This window comes from Pipra filicauda, unplaced genomic scaffold, assembly GCF_003945595.2.
Source record: "Pipra filicauda isolate LSUMZ 115617 unplaced genomic scaffold, ASM394559v2 scaffold100_size2392355_pilon, whole genome shotgun sequence".
NCBI classification, from domain to species: Eukaryota; Metazoa; Chordata; class Aves; order Passeriformes; family Pipridae; genus Pipra; species Pipra filicauda.
In genome coordinates this window covers 784,312-797,736 of record NW_024103441.1, presented here as the reverse complement: position 1 = coordinate 797,736, position 13,425 = coordinate 784,312, and the positions used below count along the sequence as shown (strand labels likewise).

At 46.4% G+C, this 13,425-nt stretch overlaps 2 protein-coding genes across 7 annotated transcripts in view; both read right to left on the bottom strand.

Moving 5' to 3' along the window:
• The window catches only part of RABGAP1 (RAB GTPase activating protein 1), a 75,305-nt gene that overhangs the window by 21,121 nt on the left and 40,759 nt on the right, over nt 1–13,425 (bottom strand). The gene's annotated exons all lie outside the window — the stretch shown is intronic.
• GPR21 (G protein-coupled receptor 21) lies at nt 8,540–11,613 on the bottom strand. 3 transcript variants are annotated; one of them, XM_039381862.1, is made up of 2 exons: nt 11,407–11,613; nt 8,540–10,633 (listed from the first exon to the last, which is right to left on the bottom strand). In XM_039381862.1, the coding sequence occupies exon 2, from the start codon at nt 10,319–10,321 to the stop codon at nt 9,275–9,277; it is 1,047 nt and encodes a 348-aa protein (XP_039237796.1). In that variant the 5' UTR covers nt 10,322–10,633; nt 11,407–11,613; the 3' UTR covers nt 8,540–9,274. The 3 variants fall into 3 exon arrangements, with proteins under 3 accessions (XP_039237796.1, XP_027597194.1, XP_039237762.1); XM_027741393.2 differs by lacking the exon at nt 11,407–11,613 and adding an exon at nt 11,031–11,394 and having other exon boundaries at nt 8,540–10,689; XM_039381828.1 differs by lacking the exon at nt 11,407–11,613 and adding an exon at nt 11,031–11,394.

The following is a 13,425-nucleotide window of genomic DNA, read 5'->3' as shown; positions in this document are numbered from 1 at the left end:
GAACACTACATTTCATCAAGGAACTTGAAGCAAAAACTTCCTATTAAACCACCCATGCATCCTTTGGCTACAATAATATCACTGATCAACAAGTACTGCTAGTCAATTCGGAGTTTCCCTTTAAAGAGAAGGAGCATCCTAAAATATGCCACCCCTTCCAGAGACCTCTCTTTAAAGAGAGAATATTAAATAAATTAGCTAGGCTTTTAGGCAAACAGTAAGGCTACTTAGTACTGTTGATGCATGATCCATATATTTGGAGAACAGGCAATCCTAGGCTATGTGAAATGCGTCAACAGCCCTTGAAATTGTAGTAGTATCAAGATTACATCAATCCAGAACAAATGGCAGACAAAAATGTAACCAGTGGAACAATCACTGAAAAATGTGCAGTTTCTCTTAGGATGGGAAGTGCTGATAACAGATTCAGAAAAGTGTTTATAAAATCCGCTAAGAACCACATTGACATCCTTAAAATTACATATTGTACAAAGCCCTAAACTCTGTGACTGTACAGCTACTGCCGTGTTCAATTGCTTGTTTGGAGGGACATGTACACACATATGTAAAATACACATATATACCTAGTTTAAAACAATCAATTCAACGTGGCAGTGACTGTACAGCTGCACAGTACACAAATATATATATATATATGTACATCTACAGCAAAAAGGGAACAAGCCAACAGATGTATGACACAGCTGGGGTACAGACCACCTCAAAGGGAATAATACATTTCTTTGAGTTTTAATAGCTCATAGCAAAATTACCTCTTGGAAATAGTTATGCAAAGATTTAGAATCAGATATTTACATGCTTCCGATTTATCTAGTTCCATTTAATAATTAAAAATATGCAAGTATTATTTTAAATCGGTAACATTTGTCATTTTTGGCTCAACTGTAGTTTTTCTTATTAGTCTTCGTTGAAAAATCAGCTACAGAAATGTCTATTAAAACGACGGGGTGGAAGAACCCCTCTGCCCTGTATTTTAACAACAGTTCTGAGTTGGCACAAAATAGGCAATTCTGGAGCCACAACAATAACTCTTCCTCAGCTGCCTTGTATGAAAACACCCATCTTCACCATCCCCCTTCCTGTGCAGGTACAAACCAGAGCAGACCCAGTGAGAGGAGGGACCATGGAGGAGCCCCCCAACACCCCCACGGTCCCCACTGTGTCAGAACTGAACCAGCATTAGAGACTCTTAAGGGTTGGACAGGCTCTAATTCACCTGTTTGCTTTTCTAATCTGCTTTGGTGGATGTTTTCCCGTGGTTCCTCCTAGCAGGGGTTTCACATTCACAGCTCTTTCTCATCTTTTAATACAAAACAATTTCCAGCATTAAAAGGTGCACAAGGTTCTTACAAACACACACATACACATTCTTACCTGTGATTTTATCTGTTCTTGGCCCTCTCACTGACACTCAGGGAAAAACTACCAGTTGGAACACTACTGGTGGAAGGAGCTGGACTGTCTCCCAAAACTCCTGTAACAACCCTCTGACAAAGGTCAGATCTCCACAGAATGCACCAAACAACTGGTGGCTTCTGCTGTACCAGGGACTGGGAAGGCGCAAGGAGACGGGTGGGACACAAGGAAAAATGAGCATCACAGAATCATGGAATGGTTTGGGTTGGAAGGGACCTCAAATCCCATCTCATTCCAACCCCCTGCCACGGGCAGGGACACCTTCCACTACCCCAGGTTGCTCCCAGCCCCGTCCAACCTGGCCTGGGACACTTCCAGGGACGGGGCACCTACAACCTCTCTGGGCAACAGAGAGGTTTTAAAGTGAGATCACTCCACTGTGTTTCGTTCAGCAAAGCAACCTAAAAGCACATGCACGCACAGCCTCCCATGCTCACCTGTAACTGTAAACAGCCGGTGAAAAAAACAATTAAAAAAGGTACGAATACAAGTTCGAAATCCCTGAAGAAAAGACATACCCACGAGTATTAAGAACAGTAAAAAAGCTCATCATTAGCAGTTGCAAACTCGTTTCCATCCTGTTGCATTCATTAGAGGAATACAAAATTGAATCTAGTGTTTACATGCTAGACTTACAATAGAAACTGGATTTCAAAGGTTACATATGGAGAGAAATGTATCAGCATAGGAACCTGCAAAAGACTGTGCTGTACAGCATTTCTAAAGACACAGGTCTGTCAAGACAATACACATGATTGCAAATCCTTTCAGACAGTTCAAAAGCATGGCTGGAGGTAATGCTGCTTCCTGTCCTCTGAAAGGATTAACTGCACCATTATTTTTAGTAGGTTTTAGTGACAATTTAACCTCAAGAAATACCTAACCCCTCAAAAACTGAGGTGATCAGAAACATACAGGTACCTTACAGCCCTCAGGTTTTACTTCTTTGTACACTAAACATCAATTCATTTGACAGCATCTACAGAAAACGTTTTAAAAAATGTTTTTATGAAATACTTTTAATACTCAGTAATGCTAATATTTAAAAATACTTCACAGTGTGGTACTAATGTAACTTCATAAAACGAGCAACTTGAGTCAGCTAAAGCTCAAAGCCTTACGTTATATTAAAATAGTCCAAAGATTCCACACACACACACACAGAATCACTAGCACTATAAATATACCTAAGCCACTTTAGTGCAAAGTCTGGTTTTGCTTCCCCTGACAAATCCCTCTATATTCCTGCCAACATATTAAAATGTCATCCTTTACTAATCTAATTATTGATTTTCAAGGATTCATTTACAGCTGAAATCCCAGAAGAACTTTTTTCAATTTACCATAAAAGTAATGACTTGGTTTATTAAGCATTTGATTGCTCGACTCACATGATCTCTGTAACGCTGAGAATGACTGGCACATGCACAGCAAGACTGGAGTTCATCTTTCCGAGGAGTCACTTGAATTTATTTCACCTTTTAACGAAAGGATCTCCAGTAATGACCATCAGAGAGAAGCCAAAGCTTTGAATTACAGAATTGCTATCCTCATCTTACAAATTGCTAATTAGAAAGAAGTCAGAACAGGCAGTTTGGACTCCCTGCCCCCTTTCAACCCTGTGCTCCACCTCAGGTGCCTCACACACAGGTACTGCCCAGGTGGAGCCCTCCCCGTGATCACCAACTTCAAAACGTTTGTCTGCCTCGACCCACATTCTAAACATAGTCCAATGCAATGTGCATCCACTCAGCATTTCTAAAAACTTCTCAGCAAATAAAGCTCCTGGTTATCAACCCGTGCACAGGTGTCAGTCCCACAGTGACCTGATGCCTCCTGGTCTCTCCTGGAGCGGAGCCTGCACAGCCTTTGATCAGCCCAGGGATTGTGACACTCCTCCAAAACAGCTTCAGGACAAAACAAAGATGACTCCTTAATAACAACTTCTGTTTCTCAGTTGAAATAACTACAAAGTCACCAGCTAGAGGGTCAGTTCTGTCTGCACAGATTGCTGGAGAACACCTGAGGCTGTAATTAAAGCTGGATCAGGATACAGGAACATCACTTCTGGTAACGTTTTCATTGACTGCTAAAGCTCAAGAGATGCAAATGGGATATGGGCGAGAGCCACAACCACTTCCATCTGCAGCCACCACCACAGGCCTGTAGAGCAGACACAGCCTGTGGCTTGTTTTCAACTCTGCAATGGGAGTAAGAGCTGAGAGGTGACAGAGCTCAGTATTGCGTGGAGAACCAGCAGCAAAGCTGCCTCCATAAGCAAACATTTCATTTGTCTAGAAAATGATGTCACAGGAAAAAAAAACCCTGAAAAGCCAAGTAAACAAACTATACCATCCAGATTATTTCCCTGGGGCTGGAACACCTCAGACAGACAATCATGACAGAGCCTGACGTTACCCCCCTTTACCTGAACTCAAATGAGGGGCTGATCCACCACCCCAGGCCTGCAGGGAATCCCGTTGTGGTGGGTGCAGCAGCCCCAAGGCTCAGAGGAGCTGCCTCCAGAGAGCAGCAAAGCAAAAGCAAGAAGGTTAAACTCCACATTTTAAAAAAATGTGCATTGTAAAGAAAATGACCCCAATTAAATACCCCATTGTTCTGACCAAACTCCAGTGGGTTTCCTTTCTTTGTTTCCCCTGGCGACAACTTTCAGTTTCTGTCTCTAAATACAACTGCACCTGGTCCTAAACTTATTGGATTTTAATTCCGAAGTGCTGTCCTCTTCCAAAGGCATTTTACATACATAACTTTAGTATTAAATGCCTTTATTTAACTGCAGAAATGTCTTTTGAAGTGGTATCTCTGCAATGCACAGACAGGAAGGGAAAAAACAACTGGAATTGAGACATTGACCTCTACAAGCCAGGAGGACACTTCTAGTGAAAATGGGTTGTTTTCATCATCCTAAAAGAGGGGCTGCTTGCCTTCATGGAGACAGTCTGTAAAACCTGATGGCCCAATGCTCTGACCTGACCACAGCCCCATACACACTCCAGTATTCATCTGGTAAGGAATATCAAAGAATATTAAAGTTTGGATAAACGTGGATTAAAATCCAAGGTTATCTGGAATGACACCATGGGAAGGATGTGTCATTGTATTCTGCAAAGTCACAGAAGGGAAGAAAAACATTTCTAAACCAAACAAAATAAGGGCCAAATCAGGCCAATGTTTCAGCAGGTGCTTCAAGTACTCAGAACCAAAAATGTGTTACAACGACAACAAAAGCCCTCCAAAACCACCACCTCCTCTTATTAAACTAAAATTACCCACAATGGATGAATCACGTAATCAGAAAAATGTCAAATGGGCCTTCTGTTTGTAATGTCTCAAGGCAGATTCCTGCACTCACACACTGGTTGGTTCCTAAGAAATATTTTTTAAAGTATCGACCTGAATTAGGAAAAGTTCAGCCAACTTCCAACCCTGATGTGAAGTAAGATGAGACTGAAATATTTCAGACTTCCCGACTCATGGAGTTAGATCCTTGATCATTGCAGCAGTTGGGAATATCACAACAAACAGCAAAAAAATCTGCATATTAAATTTGCACACTGAATGTTTCCATCTCGCATCACACCCAGGCCTTGGAAGTGCCTTTTTCCGAACAAACTGCTGAAATTTAGGATTCTTACACGCAAAAGCTTTCTATGAGAGGGCAGGGACAATGCCACAGGGGTGCAGTTTGGGAATTCTCGTTCTCCTGCAATTCTCTGTGCCTTAGTACTTTGTACCACTTTCTTCCTGTTAAAGACTTGTGACAAATATCCAAGACTGCCCCTTGGCACTCTGACACTGAGCCATGTCAGAATTCCAACCAGAAGAAACACTCTGAGCGATAAGAAGCTTAAAAACAAGTACAAAACCCCCAACAACAAATCAAGACTGCAGAAACTGGTAACATTTAATTAAAAAAAAAATAGCAGTAGCATAACAGCAAAACTGTTGTTTCACACAAAACATATCTGTTGAGTTTAAAAATACTGTCACTTGATTGAGATCATAAAAAAATAATATTTCACAGATATTCTCCCAGTCTATTTGGAAAATGACAAAATAATCACAACCTAAACTTCCAGTAATCCTTAAAAAGAATAAAAATAAAGTGTTCTAGATGAAGCAAATTATCACCTTCTGAGAAGTTGTGAGTATTGAAATCCTTCCCATGGCACTAAAAAAAGCCACTGAACTGCATCCTGCAAATTGAACCTTCCAGCAGCTTAATTTGAGAGCGAGGCAGATAACCCTAATAAAAAAATCAGTTTATAGTCTGAGATGGAACTTCAAAATTAGTTCATTTAATCACATCACAACACAATTTTCATGAGGCTGTAATTTGATTTCTGTACTCTCCTCAGAGTGGCATTTATCTGTGCAGTGCTCTCGAGCACCGGCACACTCGGGCACAAACGGAGCCAGGGAAGGATTAGTTTCATGTGTACAAGGAGGAAAACGAGCCAAATGCAAAGTTTGCTGCCTGACAATTCCTAGCACAGACTGTGAGGAAAAGGATCCCCCCCATGCCTCGTGTGAGCTGCATGACAAAGGGTGTTCAAGGGGCTGCTGAGCAAACAAGGTAATGTGTGGCAAAATTATTTCTTCCAGTTGGCACAGTGAACAGGAGTCACCCCCTGCAAGTCCATGAAGACAACAGACTCTAATGTTATGAATACTTAAAACATCTAATCACAAACAAACCTACATCAACATTAAATTAACTTAGAGAAAAAAAAACCTCGTAATTTAAATTATAAAAAAAAAAATCAATAAATTAACACAGACAAAAAGAGAAATACTTGAACCTAAAACTAAGCTACTGAGGCAACATTAAAAGTGTCTGTACAAACACTGGATGAAACTTGAATGCACCAATTGGCTGCAACTCCTCTCCATCCTCATCTCTTGGAGACTTCCAGATTCCGATTTTCACCTCTCCCAGAGATTATCTGAGCTGAGGAAGACTTGGAGATGAGTAAGGCAACTGAAAACAGCCTGGCTGTCAGGAATGTAGAACTGAGCCTTAGCTGCAAAGCAGCAACAGCTGCAGGCATGGATCTGCATCTGGAACAGCCACTGCGCTCCAAGCACAATTCCAGGCTCAGAGCTTCAGCTCCAGCTAAACCTCTATGCCATGATTCAGACCCCTTACCCGTTTTAAACATTTTCCAAATTCTCCAAAAATAGCACACAATGATACTCTCTATTTGTGAAAAAAACCAAAAGCAACAATCTTTGCTTCCACTTAAACCTGAAACTGCCATTTCTGGGGTTTTAGGCCCCAGCAGATTCTTCTCTTCCATTAAGTTTTAATCAAATGCTATTTCAATGATACATTGCATCACTTCAAAGACTCGGAAATGTTAGATAAGGTGAAGAGCAGAGAAAAGCTATTGGGAGTTTACCTGAGAGGCTGTTCCAAAAATACCACACACACACACTTTGATATTAGTGACTAAAGCCCTTAAATTGTTCCCCAAAGCCCACCTGTGCCATAATACCCACAAACCGCTGGAGAACAATTACCAGCTGATGTGCTGGGAGCTTATTATACCACTCAGAAATGACTCACTACACCCCTGCACTCCCCCCACGGCTGTCTGTGTCTAACCAACATTCAGACTGCGAGGGCTCTGCAGAACAAATCACCTCTGCCACGTCTGGAGGACCCGGCCCAAGCCGTGGTCCAGACTCTGCCTTACTACAGAGGAGAACAGGAGATGTCCATGGGAAGGCATCAGGGTTTACACAACCTGTGTTCTTCACATTGCAGATGAACTGAGGAGGAAGTTTATCTGGAGAGGTTTGGACTGGGGATGGAACATGTTGGGAGCAGATCAAGATACAAGTTAAATGCTTTGCCACTGGGGTCCCCAAGGGAATGGGGCAGCAGCAGCAGCGGTTCTGCCCCACCCTCCCCAGAACAGGTACACACCCCCGAGAGGAACCAAGTACATCAGCACTGAGTGCTCACAAGCACAGGCTGTGCCAGGAGTACTTCATCCTGCTCTCTCTGCCCTTCCCTGTTTCCTCACTGGCAGCCCCACGAGACTGTTCTGGTGCAAATGTGGATGGGCAGAGGGACTGCAGCAATCCTGGCATGTGATGGGCAGAGACGTGGGCTGGGATCCTCCAGGGCAAAGGGCTCCCAGCAGAGCAGAGAAGAGGGGGGTGTTTGCTGGAGGGACAGGGCAGAGCACTGAAAAGATGATCCTGATCTGCAACAACAGACAACTTGACACCATTTAAAAAAAACACAGTCTTCCCTCTGGCCAAGAGAATTACCCCAATTCTAAAATGGTCCAATTCCTTTTCCCTAACCCTTCTTCGTTCCCACTGTGACTAACAGCACACACCAGCTGTACCAGAGCAGCTCAGGGAATTCCCTGAGCTCGCAGCACCACGGAGGGATAAACAGGGGATGCACAACCTGCCCTCAGAGCAGGTGTGGTGGAGGGACAGGCAGACACAGGACAATACAACTGTAACCCACTATTACAGGAACACTCGGTTCACTTGCATTTTCCAAAATGGCATCAGTAAAAAGGATATTCTTTAGGAAAAACTCAACAATTCTGCCACACTGCCTTCTTAACAGCTTTCCAGTACTCCAAACATTTAATCTAGGCTAGCTCGAACAATGTGGTCAATGACATTTGGTTTCTCAGATATTGCCTTTGTCTGACCAGTTAGATATGCGTTTGCCAACAGGATTTAGCTCCTGCTATATTTGAACCATCTTTAATCCCATGAAGGCTAAAGAAAAATGTCTCTGATTTAGCTCTGTGCACTTATGAATAACTCAAATACTACAGTTAAATTTACAACATAGTTCCCTTAGCTGTTTAGAAGACAATTGTTTTCTTTCCTTTCCCCTTAAGTTCTAGTATGTAAAATATCAGAAGAATTTAGATTAAAAAAAAAAAAGGGACATGTTATTTTTAAAGTTGTTCTTGAGAAAATTTCCACATACAAACTCGTGGCATTTCTCCACTGGTTTGAGAATAATTTTCACATGTTGGCATCATCTTTGAGTGGCTGCCACAACTCCGGTATCATAAAGCAACACGTATTTTCTCATAGCTTATCAAAACACATTTTATTTAACTGCTAAATTTGGTCTGATCCAAGTTTTTCTTCTTACTTCACAACAAACAGGAAAACGCAGATGCCATACTCTGATCCAAACATGCATCCTACCAGGGAAACAGGGCACGGACCCAGATCAGCCCCAAGCCTACGACTGCTCAGATCACATCGCTGCACTCACGGCTCATTAAAACTGAGTTCACACTGAAATGTTCACATTGTTCACTCCTGTTCTACAAGTCCTGTCTAGGTAGCACTGAAAAACAAATTGTTTGGCCCCTTCTGTTCTGACGCTGGAACGTTGTGTCAATATACTTTGGCATATATTAAAAAAATCCCTGTAATATACCATAGACTGTGACATTTCCACTTCAGCTTTATCATTTACATGTGAAGCACGAATTTCCAAAGAACCCAGTAAAGCTGTAAGAAAGACTACATTTTGCCGAAGCTCTCAGACACCCACTCCATTCAGTCACACCAGCTGGAGAGGTAAGTGTCAAGATACAGCTTTATTCTTTAAAATGAATATGGAGGTGAAACTCCACAGCCTCCTCCACAGCAATCATTTTTTAAAGTGAAACCACAACGATATGTGCTCCTGATTCTTCTATGTCAGCAGCATTTCTCAGAAACCTTTTTGCAAATCTGGACATCTTAAAATCGTATCTAACTTATTTCGCAACTTGCGGAATCGTCCCTGCACTTCCCAGTCCAGCTGACAGGCGTCCTAGACATGACATCCATTGGAAGATCTTTTGCTCCTAGAGGTAGAGGAGTCCTTAGCTACCCTCTGTCTAGCGCACGAGGCACAGATGGCCCCCGAGAGGCGCTTCAGCCCCTTCTGAAAGACACTGTTGGAGAGACTGTAAATGACACAGTTGCAGAAACTGTTGCTAATGGCAAGCCAAGTGGTCAAGAAGGACGCGACGCGGTTACTATAGACATTGGAGCTCTCCAGCAGGAAATAGATGATGTAGGGCAACCACAGGATGTAGAAGACACTGGTGATGCGGAACAGGACCATGGCATAGCGCTTGTCCGGGCAGGGCTGTGCCTCCCCAGCCTCCCCATCCTGGGAGCTGAAGCGCACCCGCCTCTCGTTGATCTCCTTGGTGTGCTGCTGGCAGATGCGGAAGATGTTGAAGTAGGTGAAGCAGACGATGAAGGCGGCCGGGGCGTAGAGCATCACCACAATGAACAGGGTGAAATAGGGGTCGGTGTTCCAGGAATTGGCGCACCACTGGAACACATCCCCGTGGTATCCAGGCTTTCCCCAGTGAAAGGAGGGTAAGAAGACCAGGCAGGAGTAGAGCCAAATGGTCAGGATGCAGATTCGCAGCCTCCACGGGGTAACCAGCGTGTTGTAGGTCAGCGGCTTTGTGATGGCGATGTATCTGTCAATGCTAATGCAGGCCAAGGAGGCCATGGAGACGCTCTTCAGCACTGACACCACATAACCAAAGATTTGGCAAACCAAAGACTCACTCAAAACAATAGGATAGTGCAGCAGAGACAAAGAAGGCACCAGACAGCTCACGCCCACCAGGAGGTCAGCATACGCCATAGTCTGGATGAAGTAGCTGGTGGTGTGGTGGTTCAGCAGAGGTGCACAGTGAAAGACAAATATCACAATAATGTTGCCCGAAATAATCAGCACCATGAGGAACACAATAATAACCACTTCCAGGAGGCAAAAATTGATGGTCTCCAAATAGCTAATGGCCAGGAGACAGAAGGGCCGGCCACTCTGGTTGCCAACCAAAGAGGAGTTCATCTTGAGCACTGCAGTGATCGCTCTACTTCATGCTCCTGCCTGCTGCCTGCAGCCACTCCAGGCAGCTGCTGTCATTGCGGCTGGTGCTGTGCGTGCAGCAATGTCAAAACCGGAGCTCCGGTCCCCAGGGCTGCTCCAGATGCTGCTGCTGTGCATTGTCTGCAGCACAACTCCCCTTTAAATCCGGCTCCCCGCCGCTGCCGGTGCACCGGGACCCGGCGGCAGGCATGTCAGCAACTTCCCCGGCGCACGGGAGAGGGCTGATATTGGTGCCCGCCCGGGTGGGCTGCCGCGCCGAGCAGGGACGAGGGGCTGGGGGAAGAGGGAGAGGAACCTTCAGCGAGTCAGGACGAGAGTCCTCCCAAAGGCTGACAGAGAGAAGGGGAAAGTGTTTTACAGAACCGCCTCTCCCCGCCGCCCCGCTCGTTCCCCACGCCCTGCCCAGCGCTCGCCGCCGGCCCCGCTCCAGCCCCGGTCCCCTCCCCACGCCGGGCCCGGGCCCCGCCGGCGGCAGCGGTAGGCGATGCCGCCCCCGCGGAGCCCCGGCAGGCGGGCGGGGGGATGCGCGGCGGGGAGGGCGGGGGTCCAGCCCTTCTCCGCTGGCTCCATTTTGCACGGCGCTTTTGTTCGCCGCCTCTGCCGGCCCCGCCGCCGCCCCGGCCCCGCCGCCCCCGCCGCCCCCCGCCCGGCCCCGCCGCCCCGGCCCTACCTGCGGCGGGCGAACAAAAGCGCGGAGCATCCTCGGGCGGGCGGCGTGTGCTCCGGCCGCGGCGATGCGGAGCCGGGGGCGGGGAGGCGGGAGGAAGGGGAGGGAGGCGGCGGGAGCCGGGGGAGGGCGCGGCGCGGCGGGGACCCGGCGGGGAGCGGGGCCGCAGCCCCTCCGCCCCTCGTCCAGGGGAGCGGGGCAGCGCCGGCCGCAGCCCCGGCACGGCGGGGGCCGCTCACGGGGCGCCCGGAGGGCCCGGCCCACGAGCGGCGGATGGCGGTGGGAGCATCACCCGGAGCGACCCCGCCGCGCCCGGAGAACACGCGGGTCCCGGCCCTGCCCGCGCACCCCAGTACTGCAGGCACACACACACACACACCTCCGCACCCCGGCGCTGCAGGGACACACGCACCAACACACCCGAGGATGCTCCCTGCTCCTCCTCCCGGCACCTCTGCACGGCCAGCGACAACCGCCCACCGCGGGCGTGCATTCACGCGGTTCGTCGTCACTTAAGGCTTTTCCATCCCAGCCCTTTTGGGGAAATACTTATTCTGGAATAAACGTGCCCTTGCTAGGCGTGGTGTGTGTTGTTTAGGAGACACCTGACACCAAGGGCAAAGCTGAGAATGGTGTCCCACCGTTAATCCAGATGTAGCTCCAGGTAGGCAGGCACCTCCCTCCACACACATACACAACGCAAAAAGACTTGCTGTCCCTGACAGTCCCCAGGACGCCCCACACCAAACCAGAAACCAACGACATTCCAGCCAGCAAACACGTGAGAGATTCACAGCACAGCTCTTAAACTTGCGTTCACACCATGAGCTAACGCCATCACACTATTTAACCAGGAAAACCTCTTTGAAGGCAGAGAGGCATAACAAGAGATGGGTATTGTTTGTTGTTTGTCAAGAGTGTTTTATGCAGGTGACATGCTGGAAAACACGTTCCCATGGTATTTGGAAGCTCATTCTCTGCCCCGATACCAAACTGCCCCACTGGCACAGCTTAGGACAGGCCCATCGCTGTGGGAATTGATCTTCCATCGGATCAAACCAAGAGACTGGAGTGAGGCTCTTTGGCAATCCAGATCATTTAGGCACACATCAAAGTGTGCAGCTGGCATCCTGACAGGCCTAAGTCCACACACTGAATTCAACCAATGCCAACAAACCCAAGGTTTTGGTTAACCTAAGCCTAATACTGGTCATTCTGTGCAATTCCTAATGGATAATTAATTGTGGCCAAAGCAACCACGCTGCAATGCTCAGGATTGTACCTGACCTGTAAGTAGCAAAAAAACCTCCATTTTATGAAACACTTGTGTTGGTCAAAAATCTGTGCTGGACAACAGCATGACTTGGCAGATTTTTAGTTCATCTTGTGCAAAAGCCTGAAAACAAAAACTTGGGGCTTCCACCCCATCCTTACTCCAAAAAGATCCCTTTACTCTTGTCCTTCATTTTTGTCACAATTTATGGTGTTTCTACTCATGGCAACTGAAGTACTAGAACTGTAGCTAGGAAACATAAACTTTGAATTAAATTTAGGCAAGGGCATTGTGGTTTTACAAAAAACAAGCTATGATTGAATTACTGCTGGAGAAATGATCTCCTATCTTTCCAAAGCAGAGAATGATTTACATACCGATTGATTCAAATAGTATTTCTGGATCCTTAGGCACGAATAGACACATTATAAACATCCCCAGGAAAACAACATACATTGAACTTTCTATCTCAGATGTATAAAAACAAGGTAGCAATGGAAATTGTGAGCCTGACCAAAACAACATCTGGTTGCAGGAATTTTTAAACAGAAGATGCACCATGAAATCAAAACCTGCCCGATGTTCAGGTTTTTATGAGAAGTACAAGCTCAACACTCATCCAGCTGAGAGGTATTTCTGTCTGGTTTTCCCTTTAACTGCCGTTCTATTGTTTCCCCGAAGCCGAGGGCAATAACTCTGTTCACTGCTGTTGCCAACTTACTCCAGCTTGTTTAAAACACCCAAACCAGCAACACCTCAAGTTCCTCCTCTTGATCACCCCTCACCAGCAGCCCAAAGTGGCCAAGGGGGTAAGGTGCAACTGGAAGGTAACTGGGCTGGGGGTCAGCACCTGCTACCCCAGCTCTGCTCCGGGGCACAACCAGCCCACTGAGAGGAACCACTTCCAGAAAGCACTGGCTGAGGTCTGCTGGGACTGAAAACTGCTGCATTGGAGAGACTTCTCCCACTCTACACCGAGGTACAGCACAGCCTCATCTAAGGCAGTGAACAGGTACTCAAGAAATCAGTCAAAGTTACAGCGACAACTCTGGGGAAAACTACTGCTTAAAAAAGATAATTAAACTTTTATCACCACGTGATCAAAACTAATCAAACACGGGATCT

What these genes read in the sequence shown, in the direction of transcription:
- GPR21 (XM_039381862.1), bottom strand. Translation starts at nt 10,321, where the DNA reads ATGAACTCCTCTTTGGTTGGCAACCAGAGTGGCCGGCCCTTCTGTCTC.